Below are 27,957 nucleotides of genomic sequence, written 5' to 3' on the forward strand. Positions count from 1 at the left end.
GCTGAATTCATAAGCTGTATTCATAAAGAACCAACTTACTTACAGAAATTCTTCTGTACTATAATCATCAAAATTTAAAAGGAAAGAAACAAATACCTGATTTCAGCACCCTGGGCACAGTCAACGTCGAGAGAAGATGCAAAATCTAATTGTTCCATTCTTGGATTTGATAGATACAAATTGTGATCTATACTGATCACTATCAGATTCTCAGTGTTAAACAAGGAACTACCTAAGAGGTAGTTGTCTAACTTGCCTCCTTCAAGCCACTGTAACATCTGAGCAACTCAGCCTATCTTCTGACCATATAGCAAAACTATTCCAATGAAGGGTTTGGCTTGATAATTATCTTCAGCCTAGAAGACTCAATAACCATAATAAGGTAATGAAAGACGTACAATAGTCATACATTCTGAAGGCCAGTTTCTTAAAAATGACTCATGACCATGATTTTTAAGACTAATGTTAGCAAGAAAAAAGCCTGAAGTTAGATGTCTATTTACTTAACTAAAAATATTTAGCTTCTTCTAAAAAGGGAATTCTAAAGCATCACATACAGTGTATAGTTTATGATAAAAAATCATCAGAGTCTACCTAATTCAACCAGTGATAAATTACCAACTCCAATAAATGTCTTTAATAAAAAGCCCTAGAAACAGAATATTCTACAAACTTATTTAACTAGAAAACTAAAATAAATTCCTTTTAAATGATTTCCATTAAAAATGTTTAATTAACAAAAACAAATACTTGCAAAAATTCAAGAACCCAAATTCTACATTAAAAGGAAAATCTGCAATATACGACAATTTGGATAAACCTTGATAACACTACGCTAACTGAAATAAGTCTGTCATGAAAAGACATACTGGATGATTGTACTTATATGAATACTTGGAGTTATCAAAATTATAAAGACAGACAGTATAATGGTGATTGCCAGGGGCTGGAGGAGGAAAGGGGAGTTACTGTTTAATAAGTATAGTATCAATTTTACAAAATGAAGTTAGAGGGATGGATACTGGTGATGGCTGCACAACAGTATGAATGTACTTAAAACCATATGCTTAAAACAGTGAAGATGTAAACTATATGATGTGTACACTTTACCACAATAAAAAGGAAAAAAATGTTTTAAGTGATCTAAAAATTCAAATCCTTGAAGATGTTTTTCTCCCGTTTCTATTATTTCAGATTGTACTCTACTATATGAAGACTATAGGGTGCAGAGCCAATCTACAATCTTACAGGAAATATCATTCTAAATGAGTCAGAAGCACTCAGGCTATATATGACATACTACATACAATTAGGACATGTGATGTTTACTCGATGATCTCTCTTCATTGCACAATTCTAGCCCCTGTTTCTACTGACAAACATGTTACATCATAACCAAATGTATGCAGCATAAACACTAAGCAAATAACTGAACAAGTATAAAACACCTGTATATTTCCTCTTTGCTCCAACCTAGAAACAAATGAGTAATTATGAGTTGTTGTCGGTTCCTGGAGTTCCCATACAACTTTTTAGCACTACCAGTACACCAGCATTTCTTTCTACTTATACCTTGCTTACCCAAGATGGGAAGCCAGATAGTTCTAGTAGGGACCAGGACTTTGTATCCTATTAATTTATGGAAAATGTAAACTTCTAATTTCTGTCTAAAAACAAACGATTTCTAAACGCAGTACTTAACTTCTACGAATTTTGGCTACTGAAGGTTTAGGGAGAAACAGCCATTTAATTGACTCCATTAAGAGTGGCATATAAAAATATTTACGTTTTAAACTTTTAAAGGATTTTTAAAAGGATTTAGAGAAAATATTAGTCTTAAGATAATAAATGTTGCTAATACTCAGCATTACCACATTCAATCTAATACACAGTAGCCAGGAGACACAATTTCAAAAAATCTATTTAAAAACTATAATCAGTTTGCAGCAAATGTCAAATAAGAATTTCATTCTTATTTTTAAATGTTTTTACTTACTTTTGAGACAGAGAGAGCATGCACACAAGCAGAAAAGGGGCAGAGAGGGGGACAGAGAATCCAAAGTGGGCTCCACACTGAAAGCAGAGAGCCCAATGCAGGGCTCGAACTCACCGTGAGATCATGATCTGAGCCAAAGTCGGAGGCTCTTAGTTGGTTACTAAGTCACCCAGGCACCCCAAGAATTTCACTCTTATTAACTAAGGTACAGAGCGCCTGGGTGGCTCAGGCAGTCAGTTGAGCATCAGAGTTCAGCTCAGGTCATGATCTCACAGTTCATGGGTTTTAGCCCTGCGTCCTGCTCTGTGCTGACAGCTTGGAGCCTGGAGCCTGCTTCAGATTCTGTGTCTCCCTTTCTTGCCCTCTCCTGCATGTTCCCTCCTGCGTGTTCCCTCTCTCTCCCTCTCTCTCTCTCTTAAAGAAATTTAAAAAATGTTAACTAAGGTACAATTCTCCAACAGCTGAAGACTTTCTTCAGTTAAGGACTTTTATTGGTAGATATATTAAAACAGCAGCAGCAGTATGGTGTACTAGCGCTTAAAAATCTAGATTCTAGACTAGGTTTGAACCATAAACTGGCCTTATAATCTATGTAAATTGCCTAACTTCTCTACACATTAATTTCATCATCTGTAAAATGAGGACAATGTGTGCCCACTTTACAGAGCTGTTTTGAGGATTAAACAGACAAAATACTTACCGATGATAGGCTTCTCGCCGATACTTTTTCAGGGCATGCTTATCCATGTTAGCAGGCATATCCGCTGCATTCTGTAACCGATCACTCCAGGAGGTTGACATTTTATTTCAATTGTATGCTGAATTCTAGAAAAGAAAATCAGTAGTTTAGTAGCTTAATGTTGGTATCTATTTACTGTTATCTGATTTTTTTAAAAATCAGAAAAACTCTAGATTGCAAATTTACTGATATAATTATCTATTTAAATATACCGAATATGATAAATATACTGAAAAATTATACTTACCCTTCTAAACTATGTCAATTTACAAAAATAATTTCATATGGTAATTTCTATCCAGACAGATCATATTCCAAATAATTAAGCATGACTGCCAATAAAAACTAACTTCAATCCTAGATTCTAGAAGAGACCTAGACAACAGATTTGTGAAAAATATATTAATTTTCAGTTAATATAGGTTTCAAAATATGTAAAGGAAGCAACTCTTTAATTCTCTTTTTTTTAATGTTTATTTTTGAGAGAGTGCATGTGGTCGCACTCTTGTGTGCGCAAGAACAGGGGAGGGGCCGAGAGACAGAGACAGAAAGGCAGAGACAGAGACAGAGAGAGAGGAAGAGAATCCTAAGTAGGCTCCTTGCTGTCAGGGTGGAGGCCAACATGGGGCTCAAACCTAAACTGTGAGATCATGACCTATGCTGAGATCAAGAGCCAGACACTCAGCCCACTGAGCCACTCACGCACCCCAGCAACTCTTTAATTCTAATCAACACACTAAGCTCAATCAATGGGGGTAGAATTGCAAGTAATGAATGTCTGATTCCTAATTATATCATGCTTTTAAATTTTTCTACAATTATCTTTCAGCTGGTATTAAAGACTATGGACTAGAAAAAAAAAAAAAAAACTAAAGCATTTCACCTATTAGAATAAACATCTAAAATAAGGTGAGCATGGGGAGCCTGGCTGGCTCAGTGCAACATACAAGTTTTATTTTAATTTTTTTAATGTTTATTTTTTTGAAAGAGAGAGAGCGTGAGTACAAGCAGGGGATGGGCAGAGAGGGAAACACAAAATCAGAAGCAGGCTCCAGGCTCTGAGCTGTCAACACAGAGCCTGATGCAGGATCTTGAACTCTCTCGAACTGGGAGCCACCCAGGCACCCTGGAACATGCAACTTTTGATCTCAGGGCTGTAAATTTGAACCCAAGGTAGGGTGTAGAGATTAAATCTTTTTTTTTTTTTTTTGAGAGAGAGAGAGAGAGAGAGAGAGAGAGAGAGAGAGAGAGAGAGTGTGTGTGGGGAAGAGGGACTGAGGGAGAGGGAGAGAGAGAATCACAAGAGGGCACCACACTCAATGTGGAGCCCGACACAGGGCTCAATCCCACAACCCTGGGATCATGACCTGAACTGAAATCTAGAGTCAGTCAACCGACTGAGTCACCAAGGTGCCCTCAAAATAAAATATTTAGAGAAAAAAAAAAGGGGGGTGCCACAGAAGTGCCTGGGTGGCTCAGTCAGTTCAGCGCCCAACTCTTGATGTCACTTACGACATTAAGTCAATTTTTAAATTTTGTAGGTTTTTTTTTTTTTTAAATAATTCATTGAGGTGAAATTCAAAAAAGTTAAACCATTTTAAAGTAAATAAGTCAGGGGCACCTGGCTGGCTCAATTGGAAGAGCATGTGACTCTTGATATCAGGATTGTGAGTTCAAACACCACTTTGGGGGGTGCCTGGGTGGCTCAGTCGGTTAAGCGTCCGACTTCAGCTCAGGTCATGATCTCACGGTCCGTGAGTTTGAGCCCCGTGTTGGGCTCTGTGCTGACAGCTCAGAGCCTGGAGCCTGCTTCCGATTCTGTGTCTCCCTCTCTCTCTGACACTCCCCCGTTCATGCTCTGTCTCTGTCTCAAAAATAAATAAACATTAAAAAAAAAAAATTCAAACACCACTTTGGGTGTAGAGATTACTTAAAAATAAAATCTTTTAAATAAATAAAGTCAAAAAATAAAAAATAAGTCAATGGCATATTCATAACATTGTGCAATTTCTACCTCTATCTAGTTCCAAAATATTTCCATCACTCCAAAGTAAAACCCCTTACACTTTAAGCAGTTTCTCCCTCATCCCCCTTAGGCCTCAACATGGCAACCACCAATCTGGGTTCTGTCTCGACAGATTTATCTATTCTGGATATTTCATATAAATGGAATCATGTAACATGTAACCTATTGTGTCTGACTTCTGTCATTTAACATAATATTTCTCATTTCATCCATATTGTACCAAGTTTCCATTGTACGTATTTATCACAATTCATCACAATTGATGGATGTCTGGACTATGTCCACCTTTTGGCTACTGTGAATAGTGCTGCTATGAACAGGTATGTACAATATATTTATGTAGCAGTCTCCAATTCTTTTGAATATATATTTAGATCTGTAAGTTTTTAAAGTAACCATGATTTCCAAACACTGTTTACAGAACAACAGTACTGGTATGTACAAAAGATTCTAGTTAAAATCTTTTCCTTTATTTATTATGAGAGAGTAAGAGAGAAAGGGCATGAGCATGAGAAAGAGAGGGGGAGGTGCAGAGAGAGGAGAAAGAATCCCAAGCAGACTCTGTACTGTCAGTGCAGAGCCTGACGTAGGCCTTGAATGAACGAACCATGAGACCATGACCTGAGACGAAATCAAGAGTCAGATATTTAACCGACTGAGCCACCCAGGTGCCCCTCTAGTTAAAACCTTATTAAAGTTTAAAATTAACTTGAGAGGAAGTTATTTGTTAGACTATTATAATTAAATCTAGACATACTATAAGGATTTTTTCTTTTAATAAAAAAAGATTTATGTAACAAATCCGGACCATTTTGTGGACCAAAAAGGGAGCAATTTAGAAGTGAGAATTATGATGGAACATCAATGATTTCTGGAATAGAGATTGGGAAGAGGACCAGAAATATAACTTACATGTATTTAACACTCAGATATGAAATTTGTATTCTATGGTAAATTAAGAGAAATCAGAATAGTCATGCATTAAAACAAGACTTCAACTGTAATTATGGTCCATCCAATAAAGCAAGGGAAATAAAATTTGTTTATTGTTGAGGTTTTTTTAAATTGTTGAGGTCTTAAGGAAATTCCAATTTTTAAAAATCTCAATATTCACAAAAGGCTACTTCTTAACATTTTTTCTTTTTAAATTAGGGAGATGTGCAGAAGGTGAGCTCTCTAATCTTCATTTGTATAATGATTAGTACACATGGGTGAGGAAACCCATTTGAAGCCTGAAAAAGAACCAACCAGAGTTAAAAGGAAACAATCTCTGAAGCTCATGCAGGTTGGGAAGAGTTCCCATCCCAAGTAGCCAGAATGAAAAACCTCATCACTAACACAGTACTGAGTAGAGTACAGTTGGAAGGGTTTGTGTGGGGCAAAATCATCGAGACTAAACATTGCTTTCATCCTGCCTAGCAAAAGTTAAAAGACCTGAAAGGACCAAACTGCTTCCAAGTACCTCAACCATGCCAAAAAACAAAGTTTAAACATATTCATAAGAATACAAAAATATCCAGCACCCAACAAGGTAAAATTTATACTGTCTGACATCCAATCAAAAATTATTAGCATTCAAAGAAATAGGACAATATGACCCATAATGAGGAGAGAAATCCATCAACTGCATAAATGACACAGATGATAAAATTAGTACAAACATTTAAAAATGACAACTACAATTATCTGAGATGAAAAACATGCTGGAGGGGTGGCTGGCTGGCTTAGTTGGAGAAGCATGGGACTCTTGATCTTGGGGTTGTGTTTATTTAAAAATAAAATCTTAAAAAAATTTTTTTTTTAAATCATGCTGCAATGGTATTGGCACAAAAACAGACACATAGACCAATGGAATAGAATAGAAACCCCAGAACTAGACCCACAAACTTATGGCCAACTAATCTTTGACAAAGCAGGAAAGAATATCCAATGGAAAAAAGTCTCTTTAACAAATGGTGCTGGGAGAACTGGACAGCAACATGCAGAAGAATGAAACTAGACCACTTTCTCACACCATTCACAAAAATAAACTCAAAATGGATAAAGGACCTGAATGTGAGACAGGAAACCATCAAAACCCTAGAGGAGAAAGCAGGAAAAGACCTCTCTGACCTCAGCCATAGCAATTTCTTGCTTGACACATCCCCAAAGGCAAGGGAATTAAAAGCAAAAATGAACTACTGGGACCTTATGAAGATAAAAAGCTTCTGCACAGCAAAGGAAACAACCAACAAAACTAAAAGGCAACCAACAGAATGGGAAAAGATATTTGCAAATGACTTATCGGACAAAGGGCTAGTATCCAAAATCTATAAAGAGCTCACCAAACTCCACACCCAAAAAACAAATAACCCAATGAAGAAATGGGCAGAAAACATGAATAGACACTTCTCTAAGGAAGACATCCGGATGGCCAACAGGCACATGAAAAGATGCTCAACGTCGCTCCTCATCAGGGAAATACAAATCAAAACCACACTCAGATATCACCTCACGCCAGTCAGAGTGGCCAAAATGAACAAATCAGGAGACTATAGATGCTGGAGAGGATGTGGAGAAACGGGAACCCTCTTGCACTGTTGGTGGGAATGCAAATTGGTGCAGCCGCTCTGGAAAACAGTGTGGAGGTTCCTCAGAAAATTAAAAATAGACCTACCCTATGACCCAGCAATAGCACTGCTAGGAATTTACCCAAGGGATACAGGAGTACTGATGCATAGGGGCACTTGTACTCCAATGTTTATAGCAGCACTCTCAACAATAGCCAAATTGTGGAAAAAGCCTAAATGTCCATCAACTGATGAATGGTTAAGAAATTGTGGTGTATATACACAATGGAGTACTACGTAGCAATGAGAAAGAATGAAATCTGGCCCTTTGCAGCAACGTGGATGGAACTGGAGAGTGTTATACTAAGTGAAATAAGACAGAGAAAGACAGATACCATATGTTTTCACTCTTATGTGGATCCTGAGGAACTTAACAGAAACCCATGGGGGAGCAGAAGGGGGGGAAAAAAAAGAGGTTAGAGTGGGAGAGAGCCAAAGCATAAGAGACTCTTAAAAACTGAGAACAAACTGAGGGTTGATGGGGGGTGGGAGGGAGGGGAGGGTGGGTGATGGGTATTGAGGAGGGCACCTTTTGGGATGAGCACTGGGTGTTGTATGAAAACCAATTTGACAATAAATTTCATGTATTGAAAAATAAATAAATAAATAAATAAATAAATAAATAAATAAATAAATAAATAACATGCTGCATAGGATGAACAGGTTATACATGAAAGAAAACATTAGTGAAGTTGAAGAAAAAGCAATAGAACCTATTCAAACTAAAAGAGAGAAAAGGACCAAAAAAAAAAAAAAAAAAATTAAGAGCACCAGTGAGCTGTGCAAGTTCCAAGCACCTTGACACATGTGTAATTGGAGTCCACAAAGGAAAAGAGAAAGGACAAAAAGAGGAAAAAAAAAAATTAAAGAAACAGATAAAGAATTTCCAAATTTGATATAAGCCATAAATCCATACATTCAAGAAAACTCAGCAAACCCCAAGCACAAGAAACATTAAAATTACATCAAAGCACATGAAAACCAAATTCCTTGAAAAGTGATAAAGAGAAAATATTAAAAAGGAGCTAGGGAGAAAATAAACACATTATTATTATTTTTTTTTAATAAATGTTTATTCGTTTTTGAGAAAGAGAACGTGAGCAGGGAGGGGCGGGGGGTAGAGGATCCAAAGAGGGCTCTGCACTGACAGCAGCAATCCCAATATGGGGTTCAAACTCATGAACCGTGAGATCAGGACCTGAGCCGAAGTTGGATGCTCAACTAACAGAGCCACCCAAGCACCCCAAAAACACATTCATAAAGAAGAAAAAAGATTTCTCATCTGAAACAGTGAAGCCAGCAGAAAGTGAAGAAATACCTTTAAAGCATTGAAAGAAGTATCAACCTAGAATTCTATACCTGGCAAAAATATCTTTCTGAAATAAACTTTTTCAGACACATGAAAGCTGAAAGAATTCATCACCAGCCAACTAAAAAAATAAATAAATAAATAATTTAAAGAAGTCCAGGCAAGAGGAAAATAATACCAGATGGAAATCAATCTACACAGAATAATTATAAAAGATTTTTTTTCTATGTTAAATCTTTTTTTTAAGTTTATTTATTTATTTATTTATTGATTGATTGATTGAGAGAGAGAGAGAGAGAGAGAGAGAGAGAGAGAAAGACAGGGTAAGCACAAGCAGGGGAGGGGCAGAGAGAAGGAGAGACAGAATCCCAGAGAGAGAGAGAGAGAGAGAGAGAGAGAGAAAGACAGGGTAAGCACAAGCAGGGGAGGGGCAGAGAGAAGGAGAGACAGAATCCCAAGCAGGCTCTACGCCATCAGCACAGAGCCCAATGTGGGGCTCAAACTCACAAACTGTGAGATCATGACCTGAGCCAAAATCAAGAGTCAGATGCTTAACCAACTGTGCCACCCAGGCACCCCATTCCTATGTTAAATCTGTTTAAAAGACACCTGTTTAAAGCAACAGTAGTAACAAAGTATTGTGAAGTTTATTATATAACTAGAAGTAAAATGTAGGACATCAATAGCCCAAAGGTGGGTAGGGGGAAAATAAAAATATACTATTGTAAGATTCTTATAGTGTACAAGAAGTAGTACAGTAGCACTTGAAAGCAGACTGTGAGGGGCGCCTGGGTGGCTCAGTCGGTTAAGCATCCGACTTCGGCTCAGGTCATGATCTCACAGTTCGTGAGTTCGAGCCCCGCGTCGGGCTCTGTGCTGACAGCTCGGAGCCTGGAGCCTGCTTCACATTCTGTGTCTCCCTCTCTCTCTGCCCCTTCCCTGCTCATGCTGTGTCTCTCTCTGTCTCAAAAATAAATAAACATTAAAAAAAAAAAAAAAAAGAAAGCAGACTGTGACAAAGTAAACATGCATACTATACACCCTAAAGCAATCACCAAAATTACACAGAGTTATGGCCAGTAAGGCAACATAAGACATAAAATAGAAACAAAAAAATAATCAACCTAAAATAAGAGTTAAAAAGAACAAAAGGAAACAAAAAAAAAAAAAACAGGACAAACAGGACAAAATAGCAAGGTGGTAGAATTTTACTTAACTATATTTTTAAAAATTGCACTACATTCGAAATGCCTAAAAACTCCAATTAAAAAGAAGCTCGAGTGGGTATATTAACATTAAACAAAGTATACTTCAGATCAAAGAATCACTATGTATAATTGATAAAAAGGTCAATTTGCCAAAAAGATACAGCAATTACACATATGCACCCAACAATAGAGCTCCAAAAAACATATGCACCCAACAACAGAGCTCCAAAATACATGGAGCAAACATTGATAAAAGTGAAGGAGGAAACAAATAGTGCTACAATAACTGTTGAAGACTTAACTACTGATAAGGATATTCAGGTCTACAACAACACGATAGACTAACTACACCTAACATGTGTATAGGCCACTCCACCTAACAACAGAGTACACGTTCTTCTCAAGTGCTGTCACAAAGCTAGTATCAATACATGTTTAAAAACTGACAAAAAATGCAATCATACAAAATATCTTCTACTACCACAATGGAATGAAGCTGGAAATCAGCAACTGGATGAAAAACCTTATGACTCACAAATACACAGAAATTAAACAACACTCTTTCAAACAACCAATGGATCAGAGAAGAAATCACAAGGAAAATGTGTGTGTGTGAGCTCATGCACACTCACTCTCTCAAATAAAAAATAAAGAGGCACCTGGGTGGCTCAGTCAGTTAAGCATCTGGCTCCAGATTTCAGCTTAGGACATGATCTCATGGTTTGTGAGTTCAAACCCTGCAACTGGCTCTGTGCTGACAACTCAGAGCCTGCTTGGGATTCTCTCTCTCCCTTTCTCTGCGTCTTCCCCACTTATGGTAAAAATAAATAAACTTAAAAAAAATAAAACAAAAAAGAGGGGAAAAAATCTCAAATCAATAACCTATGTCTTGAGGAATTAGAAGAGAGAGACAAAAAAAAAAAAAAAAAAAGGTAAATTAACTAAACCCAAGCCCAGCAGAAAGATCAATGAGAACAAAAGTTGGTTCTTTGAAGTGACCAACAAAATTGACAAACCTTTACCTACAATGACTAGGAAATAAAGAGATAAGATTCAAATAACTAGAATCAGATAAAAGTGGGGACATTATTAATGGCATATGTACACAGAAATAAAAATCAAATCCATCAACATATTAAAATAATACATCACAACCAAGTGGTGTTGGGTCCAAGAACACAGGATGACTTATCTTTCTTTTCTTTTTTTACTTAATTTATTTATTTTGAGAGAGAGAGAAAGCATGAGTGGGGTAGGGTCAGAGAGAGAGGAGACAGAGAGAACCCAAGCAGACTCTGTACTGCCAGATCAGAACCCAGTGTGGGAGAGATCATGACCCCAGCCTAAGTCAGACATTTAACCGACTGAGCTACCCAGTCACCCTGGGATCATTTATCATTCTAAAATCAGTCAATGAGAGGTGCCTGGGTGGCTCAGTCAGTTAAGCACCAGACTTTGGCTCACGCATCATCTCATGGTTGGTGACTTTGAGCCCAACGTCGGGCTCTGGGCTGACAGCTCAGAGCCTGGAGCCTGTTTCAGATTCTGTGTCTCCCTCTCTCTCTGACCCTCCCCCCACTTGCTCGTGCGCGTGCGCACGCTCTCTCTCTCAAAAAAAAAAAAATTAAAGAAAAATTTAAGTCAATGTAACAGAAAAACATATCATCTCAATACAGAGCAAACAAGTACAAGACGAAATCCAACATGCTTTCCTGATTTAAAAAAAATAAATCTCAGCAAATTAGGTATAAAAGGGAACTTCTTTAGTATGATAAAGTGCATTTACCAAAAACCTACGGCTAACATAATATTAATGGCGAAAGACTGAATGTTTTCTCCCTAAGATCAGACAAAAGAGATGTATGCTGTCACCACTCAACATTGTACTGAAGGTTCTATTCTAGCCAGTGTAATCAGGCGCCTGGCAGGATATATAAAAATTAATATAAAAATTAATGCAAGGGGTGCTTGGCTGGCTCAGTCAGTAGAGCATGAACTCTTCATCTTAGGGTCATGACTTCGAGCCCCATTTTTGGCACACAGTTTGCTTTTAAAAAAAGTAATTCATAATGAATGATAGAACTAAATGTAAAACCTGAAACTCTTAAACTTTTAGAAGAAAACATAAGGGAAAAATCTTTTTTTTAATGTTTTTATTTATTTTTGAGACAGAGACAGAGCATAAGCAGGGGATTTTTTAAAAAGACTTTTTTTTTTTTTTTTAACATTTATTTATTTTTGGGACAGAGAGAGACACAGCATGAACGGGGGAGGGGCAGAGAGAGAGGGAGACACAGATACGGAAACAGGCTCCAGGCTCTGAGCCATCAGCCCAGAGCCCAACATGGGGCTCGAACTCCCGGACCGCGAGATCGTGACCTGGCTGAAGTCGGATGCTCAACCGCGCCACCCAGGCGCCCCAGCAGGGGATTTTTTATATTAAAAAAATGTTAATGTTTATTTTTGAGAGAGACAGAGAAAGAGTGCAAGCAGGGGAGGAACAGAGAGAGAGGGAGACACAGAATCCGAAGCAGGCTCCAGGCTCTGAGCTGTCAGCACAGAGCCCTATGCAAGGCTCAACCTCACACACTGTGAAATCATGACATGAGCTGAAGTCAGATGCTTAACCGACTGAGCCACCCAGGCCCCCTAAGGGAAAATCTTTGAGAGCTCTTGAGTTAGTAAAAATCTCCTGGTTTCCACACCTAAAACACAATTGATTAAACAGGTTGATAAATTAGATCCCATCAAAATTTATGGTTTCTGCTCTTCAAAAGACACTGTCTGGCACAAAAACAGACACTCAGATCAATGGAACAGAATAGAGAACCCAGAAATGGACCCACAAATGTATGGCCAACTAATCTTTGACAAAGCAGGAAAGAATATCCAATGGAATAAAGACAGTCTCTACAGCAAGTGGTGCTGAGAAAACTGGACAGCGACAAGCAGAAAAATGAACCTGGACCATTTTCTTACACCATACACAAAAAATAAACTCAAAATGGATGAAAGACCTAAATGTAAGACAGGAAGCCATCAAAATCCTCGAGGAGAAAGCAGGCAACAACCTCTTTGACCTTGGCCACAGCAACTTCTTACTCAACACGTCTCCAAAGGCAAGGGAAACAAAAGCAAAAATGAGCTACTGGGACCTCATCAAAATAAAAAGCTTCTGCACAGCGAAGGAAACAATCAGCAAAATTAAAGGCAACCGACAGAATGGGAGAAGATATTTGCAAATGACATATCAGATAAAGGGTTAGTATCCAAAATCTATAAAGAACTTATCAAACTCAACACCCAAAAAAACCCAAATAATCCAGTGAAGAAATGGGCAAAAGACATGAATGGACACTTCTCCAAAGAAGACATCCAGATGGCCGACCGACACATGAAAAAATGCTCAACCTCACTCATCATCAGGGAAATACAAATCAAAACCACAATGAGATACCACCTCACACCTGTCAGAATGACTAACATTAACAACTCAGGCAAGAATGCGGAGAAAGGGGAACTCTTTTGCACTGCTGGTGAGAATGCAAACTGGTACAGCGACTCTGGAAAACATATGGAGGCTCCTCAAAAAATGAAAAATAGAACTACCCTAAAACCCAGCAATTGCACTACTAGTTATCTATCCAAGGGATACAGGTGTACTGTTTCGAAGGGGCACATGCACCCCAAGGTTTACAGCACCACTATCAACAATAACAAAAGTATGGAAGAAGCCCAAATGTCCATCGACCAATGAACGGATAAAGATGCGGTATGTATGTATATACATGTACATATACACAATGGAGTACTACTCAGCAATCAAAAAGAATGAAATCTTACCATTTGCAACTACGTGGATGGAATTGGAGTGTATTATGCTAAGTGAAATTAGTCAGAGAAAGACAAATATATGAGTTCACTCATATGAGGACTTTAAAAGACAAAACAGATGAACATAAGGGGAGGGAAACAAAAATAATATAAAAACAGGAAGGGGGACAAAACATAAGAGACTCAAATATGGAGAATAAACAGGATTACTGGAGGGGTTGTGGGAGGAGGGGTGGGCTAAATGGGTAAGGGGCATCAAGTAGCAATGGTACTTTTCTTTCTATATGAATTTATGAATGGCAAAGCCCAAATTCTGGCATTTTAAGTCTTCTACTGTTTGATGTTTTACCACTACTGTTGAGGTGAGGCTCTTTCTGCAGCCTCCCACACCTCTGAGGAATTGGGGTCACATGGCCCTCTGAAATGGTAAGTGGTTACCAGATCCTGGATTCCTTCACTCAGTAATATTTCAAAAGCAATTTTGGGGGGCGCCTGGGTGGCGCAGTCGGTTAAGCGTCCGACTTCAGCCAGGTCACGATCTTGCGGTCTGTGAGTTCGAGCCCCGCGTCAGGCTCTGGGCTGATGGCTCAGAGCCTGGAGCCTGTTTCCGATTCTGTGTCTCCCTCTCTCTCTGCCCCTCCCCCGTTCATGCTCTGTCTCTCTCTGTCCCAAAAAAAATAAAATAAAACGTTGAAAAAAAAAAGCAATTTTGGGGGTTCCCATAGGGTGGTCATCTTTGGATTATGCCATTCAGGACATTAAAATAAACTGCCATCTACTATCATTACTATTTCATGAAAGGCAATTTTAACACCAAAAAAGTAGGAAATAGGAAAAACGTAATCTCAGAATAAAAGGCAGGGCTTCTTCAACTGTCCATTGATGGATGAACGGATAAAGAAGATGTGGTATATCTATACAATGGAGTATTGCTCGGCAATCAAATAGGATGAAATCTTGCCATTTGCAACTATGTGGATAGAACTCAGATGGTATTATGCTAAGGGAAATTAGTCAGTCACAAAGACAAATACCATATGACTTCACTCATATGAGGAATTTAAGATATAAAACAGATGAACATAAGGGAAGGGAAGAAAAATAATACAAAAACAGGGAAGGGGACGAAACATAGGAGACTCTTAAATACAGAGAACAAACAGGGTTGCTGGAGGGGTTGTGGGAGGGCGGATGGGCTAAATGGGTAAGCGGCATTAAGGAATCTACTCCTGAAATCATTGTTGCACTATATGCTAACTAATTTGTATGTAAATTATAAAAAAAAAATAAAATTAAAGAAAAAACTAATTAATTAATTAAAATAACATAAAAAATAAAATAAAAATCAGTGTATGTAAAAATAAATAAACACTAAAAAAATTTTTTAAAAAGGATTCTGTATTTTGTCAAATGAAAAAAAAAATACACTATTAAGGAAAAGACAAGCTACAACAACAAATTCCCAGGCTCATGGAGCTTACATTTTAGTGGAGTCGGATAATAATCAAATATATAATATTGTGCCAGATGATCGTAAGTGGTATATGGTAGAAGTCAAATAAATAAAATGAAGAAATAAACAGTGACAATGGTTATACTACAGATAGAAAAACCTTCCAAGACCTCTATGAAGAGGTGACATTTGTTCAGAGACCTGAGTAAAGTGAGGGAATAATATATAAAATAAAACAATAAATCAACTTATTCGCATATATAAGCTGTGTTAGGTTCGCATTATAAGCTATGTTAATATGTTTTGTACCTTAGGGTTTACATGTGTATGAGTGATGCAAAATATTTAAAATATTTTATTCCCTTAGAAAGTTTTTTAACTTTTTTAATGTTTATTTATTTTTTGAGAGAGAGACAGAATGTGAGCAGGGGAGGGGCAGAGAGAGAGGGAGCCACAGAACTCGAAGCGGGCTCCAGGATCTATGCTGTCAGCACAGAGCCTGACATGGGGCTCAAACTCACCAACTGAGATCATGACCTGAGTCCAAGTCAGATGCTTAACCAACTGAGCCACCCAGGCACCCCCCCTTAGAAAGTTTAAATATTGTCTCTTCAATCTGGTTGGTATATTCAACTTATTATACAGGTCCCTTTCATTGCTAACAGAGGGCTAAAAACAAAACAAAATTGTATTTTCATATTGCATTTCCATTAACATATTTTCTATCTCTGGGCACCTGGGTGGCTCAGTCAGTTAAGGGTCCAATTCTTGGTATCAGCTCAGGTCATGATCTCACAGTTCATGGGATCAATCCCAAACAGAGCCTGTTTGGGATTCTCTCTCTCTCCTTTCTCTGCCCTTCCCCCAAGAACTGGCATACAGATGTGCCCGCTCTCTCTCTCTCAAAATAAATAAAATAAACATTAAAAAATATTTTTTTCAGGGCACCTGGGTGGCTCAGTCGATTAAATGTCCAACTCTTGGTTTGGGCTCAGGTCACGATCTCATGGTTTCACGAGTTCAAGCCCTATGTCAGGCTCTGTGCCAGCAGCACAGAGCTTGCTTGAGATTCTATTTCTCTCCCTCTCTCTGCCCCTCCCCTACTTATGCTGTTTCTCTCAAATAAATAAACTTAAAAAAAATTTTTTTTAATATATTTTCTATCTCTCCAGTAAGGGAGAGGGGAGATAAGTTGCAGTACGTAAGAAAATATTTGCAAATTACACATCTGAAAAAAGATTATATCCAGAATACACAAAGAGCTCTCAAAATACAGCAATAAGACAATTATAAAAATACAGGCAAAAGATTTGAACTGATGTTTCATCAATCAAGATAGATGGCAATTAAGTATATGAAATGATGCTCAAGGTCATTTATCATCAGGGAAATGCAAATTACTACAGTAATATTCCACTACATTACTATTAGAAAGCTTAAAATTTTTAGGGGAGCCTGGGTGGCTCAGTCGGTTAAGCGTCCGACTTCAGCTCAGGTCACGATCTCGCGGTCCGTGAGTTTGAGCCCCGCATGGGGCTCTGGGCTGATGGCTCAGAGCCTGGAGTCTGCTTCCAATTCTGTGTCTCCCTCTCTCTCTGCCCCTCCCCCATTCATGCTGTGTCTCTCTCTGTCTCAAGAATAAATAAACGTTAAAAAAAAAAATTAAAAAAAAAAAAAGCTTAAAATTTTTAGAAGACTGACCATGCCAAATTTAGTGATGAAATAGAGCAACTAGAACTCTAATACACTGCTGATTGAAAATATAAAAATGATACAAGCATTTTGGAAAAGTTTTCCATTTCCTTAAAGGTTAAACACGTATCTACTATATGGCCCAACCTTTCTACTCCTAATCATCCAAGAGAAATGAAAGCAAATGGGGTACCTGGGTGGCTCAATCAGTTGAGCGTCCAACTTTGGCTCAGGTCATGATCTCACACAGTTTGTGGGTTCGAGCCCCGCTTCGGGCTCTGTGCTGACAGCTCAGAGCCTGGAGCCTGCTTTGGATTCTGTGTCTCCTTCTCTCTTTGACCCTCCCCCCTCTCATGCTCTGTCTCTCAAAAATAAATAAATGTGAAAAAAAAATTTTTAAAAAGAAGTGAAAGCAAATATTCATGTAAAGACTTATACATAAATATTCACAGCAACTTTGTAATAACCATAAAGTAAAACAACCCAAGCACCTATGAGCAGGTGAATGGATAAACTGTAGTACATCCATACAATGGAATAACACTATGCAATTAAAAAAAAAAAAAAATGAACTACTGGGGCTCCTGAGTGGCTCAGCTGGTTAAGCATCTACTTCGGCTCACGTCACAATCTGAGGGTTTGTGGGTTTCTGTCCCACGTGGGGCTCCACACTAGTCTGAAGCCTGCTTGGGATTCTCATGCTCTCCTCTCTCTGCCCCTCCCTTCCTGGTGCTTTCTCTCTCAAAATAAACAAACTTAAAAAAAAAAAAAAATGAACTACTGATATACAACATGAATAAATTTCAGAATTATGCTAAGTGAAAGCAGACAAACAAGACTGCATACTACATGATCCTGTTTACATAAAATTCCAGAAAATGGGGGCGCCTGGGTGGCGCAGTCGGTTAAGCGTCCGACTCCAGCCAGGTCACGATCTCACGGTCCGTGAGTTCGAACCCCGCATCAGGCTCGGGGCTGATGGCTCGGAGCCTGGAGCCTGCTTCTGATTCTGTGTCTCCCTCTCTCTCTGCCCCTCCCCCATTCATGCTCTGTCTCTCTCTGTCCCAAAAATAAATAAAAAACGTTGAAAAAAAAATGAAAAAAAAAAATTCCAGAAAATGCAAACTAATCTGCAGTAAAAGAAATAAGATTAGTGGTTGACTGAGGTGAAGGAGTAAGGCAAAGAGGGACGCAAAGAAACTTTTGGGAGGGATATGTTCATTATCTTAATTATGGTGATTGTTTCACATGTGTACACATACATCAAAACTTAGTGTATACTCTAAATATGTGCAGTTTATTGCATATATTTATACCTCAATGAAACGGTTTTTTAAAGTCAGGCTTTTTCTTTCCTCAAAAATTAGAGGTAGAGGAGCGCCTGAGTGGTGGCACAGTTGAGTGCCCAACTCTTAATTTTGGCTCAGGTCATGATCTTCCAGTTCCTGGGATTAGTCCATGGGCTCCTTGCTGAGTGCTGAGCCTGCTTGGGATTCTCTCTCTGCCCTTCCCCCACTCTTGCTCTCTCTCAAAATAAACACACAAAAAAATGAGAGGTAGTAACTACACTAAGAAAAGATTTTCCCCACAGATTTTAATTCCTTTATTCAAATTATTATAGGGAAAATTCAAAGCACTTTCGTGGGTCATTCATGGACATCAACAAAATACCTTTTCTTTGGGGCACCTGGGTGGCTCAGTTGGTTGAGCATCCAACTTTGGCCCAAGTCATGATCTCACAGTTTGTGGGTTCAAGCCTCGCATCGGGCTCTGTGCAAACGGCTCAGAGCCTGGAGCCTGGTTCAGATTCTGTGTCTCCTTCTCTCCCTGCCCCTCCTCCACTTGCACTCTGTCTCTCAAAAATAAATAAATGTGAAAAAAAATGAAAAAAACCATTTAAAAAAATACCTTTTCTTTTGTTGTTGTTGTTGTTTGAGAGCTGAGGGTGAGGGGCAGAGAGAGAGAGAGAAAGAGAATCTTAAGCAGGCTCCACATTGAGCACAGAGCCCAATGTGGGGTTCTATCCCACAACCCTGGGATCATGACCTGAGCAAAAATCAAGAGTGGGATGAGCAGGGCACCTGGGTGGCTCAGTCTCTTAAGGATCCAACTCTTGATTTTGGCTCACATCATGATCTCATGGTTCATGAGATCAAGCCCTGTGTTGGGCTCCACACTGACAGTACACAGCCTGCTTAGGATTCTCTCTCCCTCTCTGCTCTTCCCTTGCCTGCATGCACTCTCTCTCTCTCAAAATAAACAAAAAATATATATTTAAGAGTGGGACGTTCAACTGACTGAGCCATCCAGGTGCTCCAAAATGTATTTTCTTTTAAAAATTCAAGTTACAGACTCTCACAAAGAGAACAGAAAACTTTAACTAAAATGTAAACATAAATTATTAAGTAATCACATTATCACTAACATGGAATAAAATCTGCCATGAAGTCTACAGTTATGTGAAGATAAGGGGTAAGATTTTTTAAATAATCATCTTCAAATAATTCCTCATATGACAATTTTACTATGATCTTATCTAACACATCTTAACACTATATGACAGACTTCTGAACACTATCCAGAGTCAATCTATCTAATGCTTAACTATTTTCTTTAGTAATATTAAAATTAAAGATGATGATACTTTATCAATTGGCCAAAAAAACCAAAACAAAAGAGACAACAGTTCCAATAAGTAGGTAAATATTTCATTTGTCACTTGTTTACAGTATCAAGCTTAAGAGGAGTTTTATTCAGTAAGGTACAGTAGTGACTAATACGGAATAAAAAGCTCAAATTATAATTCCTTTCAAACAATAGTGGTACAGTTAGAAAATTCTTTGTTTCAACATAAAATACACAGCCTACAAAATGCTTGTCCCTGAAGAGTAACAACTGAAACGAACTTTCAAGCATTTGAAATATTGTTGTTTCACGTAAAAATATTTCAACATACCCGCTCCTTTCACCACTAATGATGTCACCACCCCCCTATCCCTGCCCCACCCCCTAAAAGGAAAAACAGCTGCCCCAACGGCTCCAGGCAACTAATGAAAACAGGAAGCAAAGAGTAACTGAAACTAGGGTAAACCTGGTTAGTAAAACCATTTTAAATGTTTCAGCTCACATCAGTAATTTACTTGGAAAGAAGTGAGTAGCAAGTAAACACATTATGTAGCACAAGTCTATCTGGCAAAGTGCTTAATATATATGATATAACGAATCAAACATTCATTGTTCACCAGAATAAGTAGGTCAATCTAGATAACAGAGTAATGATAACAGCAAGTAAGTATGAACACTCAGGGTTTTACTAAACTTCACTGGAATTTATTTTGTGTTTAAATATAAAACTTGAAATTTCTAAGTTTTATAATCAACCATTCTAAGAACACTGAACACCGCTCTGAAACTTGGGTGGAAAGAATAAGAATAATTTTGAATGGTTTCGTCAAATTTTCTCACCAGCTTGAAATTTATTTTAATTTTCATAAACACAACTTTAACTGCATATTACATATATTAAACTAGTTTATGGAAAAAGAAGAGTTAAAGATAATCCTCCATCTGTAAGGCCTGGTATTGAACTAAATAAGGAGGCACATTGTATTTGTGTAAATGTGTGCCTGAGTGTGTGTAAAGTAGTAAAATTACTTTATTACAGTTGACTTTTTAAAAACATTTCCTTTGTTATGATACTAAGGATACTTACGAAATATTTCATATGACCTTGTTTTCCTTATGTTCTGACAACTTGCTAACAGCTTTAAATACACAATCTATATAATTAATACAAGTTATATATGAACCGTAAGGTATGTTGAACCAGAAGAATACTGACAATACTGCTGTGGGCCATTTCTACTGAAAGGAAAATGCACATCTGTAGAATCACTTTTACTCTCTGGTCTAACAGTAAGAAACAGGCTTCTTGCCTACTGCAAACCCTTGATAAGTCTCCACTCAGCATCTGTTTGATAAGTAGGCATACCTTACACATGGCCCTTGATAACGCTATTCCTTGACCAATGAGCAAGTAAACCAAGAAAGTATAGTGGTAAGTCAGTTAATTTTAACATTAAGTATGGCTTAGGGTCCCCTCTGTAACATGACCACAAACAAACCAACAAACTTACAAATGTATTCCCTAGAAAACAAGGGGAGTCAGATACACGTATAGATTAATTTATCTAACAGTACTGATGAAAATCTAAATTATAAAATCTATAGTTAATAGCACAGGAGCCAATGGCAGGCTGCCCCAGGATGGGCCACCATTTTCAGTTAAAAGCAAACAAAACCTAGCAGATTCAGAAGCTCTTTACCTGTCCCTCAATTGCCTGCTTCTATCAAGAAGAGAGCTAATAATAGAAACTCCTCTAAGAAACTTATCTTCATAACAAGGCAATCTTTGTCTTCCAACCATCTCCTCTCACCTTCCTGCTCAAGTTCTCTCTCCCCTTTGTATCTCCTCAAGCCCCTACCCCTCTCCTCAGCACATATAAGCATCATGTTGTCCATCTCTGGAATTTCCACGTCTGTGTGGAGTCCCCCTATGTATGCTATTAAATTTGACTTTTTCCTGTTAATCTGTCCCATGTTAATTTACTTCTTAGTCCAGCTAGGACTTTGAAGGGCAGAGAAAATTCTTCCCTCCCGACAATTGTGTCACCTCTAACTCAAAGAACAGCACTTTCAAACAAACCACAGCTTTGAAAGTTATTTTTGTAACTCCTTCTAATCATAAAATATGTGAAGAAAATAATCACATAAAATATTTTGAGATATTTTCCCCAAAAGGGAGACTCCTTAAAACTGTTGTATTAAAATAAAACTGTGTTAAATGTTTCATTACCTCTTATCTTCTGAACACTTCGTAACAGCTTTTTGTTCATTTTCATTTCATTAGTTTCATTCAGAGTTCTATCATTTACCCTGCAAATGTACTATACGTTCCTGTAAAAGGCCAGCATTCATAGTTTGCACACCAAGTGAAAGCTAACAAACTGCAACTAACAAACTTGCGCACATATTATTTGCTATTCTCATACCCTTTTTCTTTTTTTGCACATTAACACTTCCAGACATGATATATTTTGACAGTAAGAGTCAGTCTCTTTCTCTAAAATAGAAGACCATAAGGTGAGATTTGTTTTGTTTTGCTGCTGTTTCCCAGTTCTTTTAACGGCGACTTGATACACACAGGCAGAAAAAAATGGAGCTCCTAGACCTATACACTTGGCAGCTCTTTGCTCTTTAAAAGCTAATTCTTGTGTAAGCCTGAAAATGCAAGAATTGCACAAGTTCCTTTTAACGCTCTAAAACAGTCTTTGTGAAATCTTACTTTTGGTTCAGAAACGCATAAGATTCTTGGCTTGATTAACGTAGTATTTTGCTAACATTTCGACATCAGGCCTTGGAACAAAAGCTTCTTTGTTCTCTGATGGAAAATAACAAAACTGAGAAGAGATCTTGTCAAGTGAGAAATGCAGTACCTGTTGCCTTGACAATCTGTTCTTCTTCAAGCAATAATATGCTCCAATTTCTAGTCTGAAACGAACTGGAAAATACAAATTTACTTCACATGTTCCTCAAGTTCCTAAATATACAAGGGAGACCTGAATTTTGTTATGGTCTCCTAAACATTCTACCACTGCTACTCCTGGAATTCTGTTACTTGAGCCATTTCACACACAATACAGTATTTTTGTTCTATATCAACATATGAAAGTTTCTTCTAACAATGTTTTGAGTAACACCAGACCTTCAACAATAACATGGTTATTGACACAAAGAAAAAGAAAGCATGTAAAGAAGACATTTTAAATGAATGCGCTTGAGGAGATGTAGTATGCCATCTATTTCTTTAAAATATTGCTATAATTGGGGCGCCTGGGTGGCGCAGTCGGTTAAGCGTCCGACTTCAGCCAGGTCACGATCTCGCGGTCTGTGAGTTCGAGCCCCGCGTCAGGCTCTGGGCTGATGGCTCAGAGCCTGGAGCCTGTTTCCGATTCTGTGTCTCCCTCTCTCTCTGCCCCTCCCCCGTTCATGCTCTGTCTCTCTCTGTCCCAAAAATAAATAAACGTTGAAAAAAAAAAAGAAAAAAAAAATAAAAAATAAAATATTGCTATAATTAACTAAGGTCTTTCAAAAACATAAAGGTAACTAAGCCTGACATTTTTTACATTGAGCCAATATACAATTCTTTGCACCTTTAATAATAATTCTTGAACATTCTTTTAAAAAGGAGGTAAAAAATTGTTTGATTTCAAAAAGAACGAATCATTTTACCCATGAGTTCCTGGCTCATCGTTCAACTTTGTTCTAGCTGTAATCTTAACTCTCACCAAAAAAAAAAAAAAAAAAAAGATAAAAATCAGAAAGGCAGAAATAATCATCACAGTATTTTCACTTTTTGGTTTATAAATTCATTTATGGATTAGTCTGCTTATTTGGTAAAAATCCAGAGATACATAAGTTCAATGCTTTAATAATGCTAACCTAACAGCTAACATTTACTAAGCATTCACATTTTTTCATGTATTATTCTAAGTACTATACATATTTCATCTGACTTCTCACAACCACCATATGAGTTAGGTGCTATTATCTTCATTATACAAAGAAGAAAACAGCATTGGGAAGTTAAATAATTTCACCAACATCACAGAATTCTACTTATGATGAAGAGCGTACATTCTAGAGCCACAATGTCTGGATTCAAAATCTGCCTCCAACACTGATTTAACTAGCTCTATGACTGAGCAAATTACACAATCACTTCAGTTTCTTTCCTCCACTTCAAAATGGCCAGATTTGGAACAAGGATTCAATACATTAATAAGTGCAAGGTGCTAAGAACACCAGCTGACACATAGTGCTTAATAATTATTTATAATGCTAGAGCCCATGATGTTTAATATTTGCAGCCTCTGCACAATGTAGTACAGTGGTCTCCCTTTATTAGTGGTTTTCCTATTAGTGGTTTTCCTTTCCGTGGTTTCAGTTATCTGGTGTCAACTGCAACCTCCAGAAGCAGATGATCCTCCTTCTGTTATAGTCGGAAGATCAATAGTAGCTTAAGGTTACTTCACAATGCCTATGCCATTCACTTCATCTCATCTTGTGGGCACTTTATCATCTCATGTCATCACAAGAAGGGAGATACTCTGAGAGAACACATTCACCTAACTTTTATTACAGCTTTGTTCTACAAAACAACTGGCCTGGACTCTTCCAATACATCAATGTTTAGAAAACAAACAAAAAGCTGGGAACCTGCAGTGGATTAAAAATAATTAAAGGGACACGGCAACTAAATGCAATTAATTCGTGATCTCAGACTAGATCCGGGCACCAATGAATTAGGTTGAAGAATACTATAAAGGTCATTATTGGAACTGCTCTGAAACTATTTTTTCCTGTGAAATTTTTTTTTAAATTTTTTTCAACTTTTTTTTATTTATTTTTGGGACAGAGAGAGACAGAGCATGAACGGGGGAGGGGCAGAGAGAGAGGGAGACACAGAATCGGAAACAGGCTCCAGGCTCCAAGCCATCAGCCCAGAGCCTGATGCGGGGCTCGAACTCACGGACCGCAAGATCGTGACCTGGCTGAAGTTGGACGCTTAACCGACTGCGCCACCCAGGCGCCCCTCCTGTGAAATTTTTAATATCCTCCATGTATTAGATAATAATGCTACCTCCATGTTAAATGTGTAGTTTTACAGGACATCTTTGTTTTTAGGGTATTCAAGTAGATCATTTGAGGAATGAAGTGTCATGATGTCTGCGACTTACTTTTAAATGGTTCAGGGAGCACCTGACTGTCTCACTTAGTTAAGTGTCATGATCTCACAGTTCACGAGATCAAGCCCCGCATTGGGTCCCACATCCGGCCCCACATCGGGCTCTGCGCTGACAGAGTCTGCTTGGATTCTCTCCCTCTCTGCCCCTCCCCTGCTCTCTCTCTCTCAAAATAAACATTAAAAAACAAAACGTTCAGGAAAAAAATGTATAAATGAAAAAACGTGGCATAATGTTAACTGGTGAATCCAAATGAAAGACAAATTCATTGAACATTATTGCACTTTTCTATATTGTAATTTATTGCAAATAAAAAGTTGGAATAAAAATTTAAAATTTCTGCACAGGAAAAGAGATTAAACACTGAGAAGGTATCTGCAACACCACAAATGAGAAAGGATTAGTAAATAAAGAGAGCTAGGAACTAATGATGGAAAAGTAAACAAGCCAAGAGAAATCTATAAACAGCAATTCACAGAAGAGGAAACCTTATAATAAATGGATGTAAAGAAGCTCAATCTCACTTATAATCAGGGAAAGGCAAATTAAAATGAAATTTTATTTGTTTTAAAATTTAAACCTCTAAACAATATCAGTGTAAGGATATTGCAAACTGGGAACTCCCACAATCTGCTAAGATTTTGGATTTAGTATTCTGGAAAATAATTTGGCATTATCTAACAAGTTGAAGATCTTCATACTCTACAACCTAAGACTTCCCTAATCTTAGAATTCTCACATATGTAAATAAGATGACAATCCAAGAATGTTTATGCTTCATTAATAATAGCAAAAAAGTCTTAAATACAGAGAATAAACTAGAGGTTGCTGGGGGGCATTCTGGGTGGGAAGATGGCTAAATGGGCAAGGGGCATTAAAGAGGACATTTGTTGGGATGAATGAACACTGGGTGTTAACATGTAAGTGATGAAGCACTAAATTCTACTCCTGAAATCATTATTACATTATGTGTTAACTAACTTGGATGTAAATTTAAAAAAATAATTAATAAAAATAAATAAAATAAATAAAGATAATATTTTATTGTTTTGCTATAAACTTTAGGTCCCATAGCTAGGTTCTTGCTTTATTCTAAATAGGAATCGAAAGCATAAGAGACTGTTAAAAACTGAGAACAAACTGAGGGTTGATGGGGGGTGGGAGGGAGAAGAGGGTGGGTGATGGGTATTGAGGAGGGCACCTTTTGGGATGAGCACTGGGTGTTGTATGGAAACCAATTTGTCAATAAATTTCATGTATAAATAAATAAATAAATAAATAGGAATCGAGATTTATTGTTTTAAAGTGATACTGTGTAGAAATTACGGATTTATTCCCTTGAAGAAATACCAAAGGTGACAGGTTCATGGTGGAATTCTCATTATACTTTATGATTAAAAAGCTGTATTATATACTATTCAATAAAATTAAACTTCACTTCAAAAAAAAATCAGAAATACCTAAAAATCCATAAACTGGTTTATTCATATAATGCAATACTATAGGGCAACTAAAATGAACTAGTAAAGACTTATGTATCCACATGCACACATACCAAAAACAATGCTGAACAAAAAAACCATGATGCAGAATCATATGTATAACATAAGAGTATATGTACTTTTATGGATATATACATATTAGTAAAAGTAAAAAAAAACATAACGGGAATGATAATTACTGAATTCATGACCATCTTTACCTTTAGAAGTGGGCAAGAGAGGGCAAGAGAGGGAAACAGGATCAACAAGGATACATACAGTCCTCAGCTGTATCTGTAGTTTTATCCCTTTGAAAAATTTATATTGAAAAAAGAAAACACACAATCAGAAAATAGAAAAAAAATATACAGGGGTGTCTGGGTGGCTCAATCAGTTAGGTGTCAGATTCTTGGTTTTGGCTCAGGTCATGATCTCATGGCTCAGGAATTCAAGCCCCACATTGGGCTCCGTGCTGACAGCTCAGAGCTTGCTTAGGATTCTCTCTCCCTCTCTCTCTGTCCCTCCCGTGCTCTCTCACACCTGCTCTCTCTCTAAATAAATAAACTAAAAAAAGAGAGAAAAATACACAAAGTAAATATGATGGCCTACAAGGTGATCATTACATGCTTTTCTGTATGTTTAAAAACATTTGAAATATAAAAGTATTTCATATTTTAAAACAAATTTTAACATTAAAGAAACCCCATTAAACTGAACCAAGGAGCTTTTAAAACATATATGCCACTGGACGTCTGAAATGGAAACATACTAATTCCCAACAAACCGTATATTTTTGTTTTTGTTTGTTTTATCCATTAAGTTTCAGGCCTCAGACTTCAGTTTCTCTTTCCAAGCAGATCCTGACATAGCAGGCTTTTCCATCTTACACTCTTGATATTGCTTCCCAATCAAGATACACACAAAAGGTAGGAACAAATAATTCAGCGCTCTCCAAGTCAATTTAAACCTTCTGGTTCTGTGCTCTACCCAAAAAGAGGGCAGTTTTTCTGCTCTGCTGGCAATTTTGCCATTTTTACTGGGTTTTTTTTTGGGGGGGGGGGCATGCTAATAAGTTGTTTTCCATTTAAGAGAGAAAGAAGGAGGGGGCACGTGGGTAGCTCAGTGAGTTAAGCATCCGACTCTTGACTTCAGCTCAGGTCATGATATCACAGTCGTGGGTTCTAGCCCCACGTCAGGCTCTGCACTGGCAGTATAGAGCCTGCTTGATATTCGCTCTCTCCCTCTCTCTCTGCCCCTCACCCATTCACATGCTGTGTGTCTCTCTCTCAAAATAAATAAATAAACTTTAAAAAAGAAAAAAGAAGGAAAGAGGAAGAAAGGAAGGAACAAATGAAGGACAGCCACCATAAGCTCTGGTAACCAATCACAAAACGCAACCAAATTTCAAAAGTCATATATAAGATATGCTGTTTCAAATGACAAGGAATTTGGCAATCTGTAACAATCTGTAATCAACTTCCTTAAAGCAAAGAACTTGTTTTGGTCTGAACCTAAAAAACAAAGCGAACACCAACCACTCATTAAAAAAGGTTAGCTTATTTCATTAATTCTGCTCTATTGCAAGAAACCCATGTAGCATATCTTATAAAACAGCTTACCAGAAATTCTCTCTCCAGCCTTATCTCATACTATTACTCTACCACTTTGTTTTAGTGAGAGCAACCTATTCATTAAACCCTCACTACATCCACTTTTGCATCTTCTTACTCTTGTGTCACCATCTTTATCTATTCCCTGATCCCACAAACATGCAGTAATCTTCCCACTTTCAACAATAAACAGTA

The 27,957-nt window shown here is 37.6% G+C and overlaps 1 protein-coding gene across 4 annotated transcripts in view; it reads right to left on the bottom strand.

Moving 5' to 3' along the window:
- Positions 1-27,957, bottom strand: part of NT5C2 (5'-nucleotidase, cytosolic II) — a 149,949-nt gene that overhangs the window by 70,551 nt on the left and 51,441 nt on the right. For all 4 annotated transcript variants that reach the window (XM_045040626.1, XM_023240878.2, XM_045040627.1 and 1 more), the window contains exon 2: positions 2,697-2,821. In XM_045040626.1, the coding sequence (XP_044896561.1) occupies positions 2,697-2,797 (101 nt within the window). In that variant the 5' untranslated portion in view covers positions 2,798-2,821. The remainder of the gene's footprint in view (positions 1-2,696; positions 2,822-27,957) is intronic.

The sequence above is a fragment of the Felis catus genome, chromosome D2 (assembly GCF_018350175.1).
Source record: "Felis catus isolate Fca126 chromosome D2, F.catus_Fca126_mat1.0, whole genome shotgun sequence".
Lineage (NCBI taxonomy): Eukaryota > Metazoa > Chordata > Mammalia > Carnivora > Felidae > Felis > Felis catus.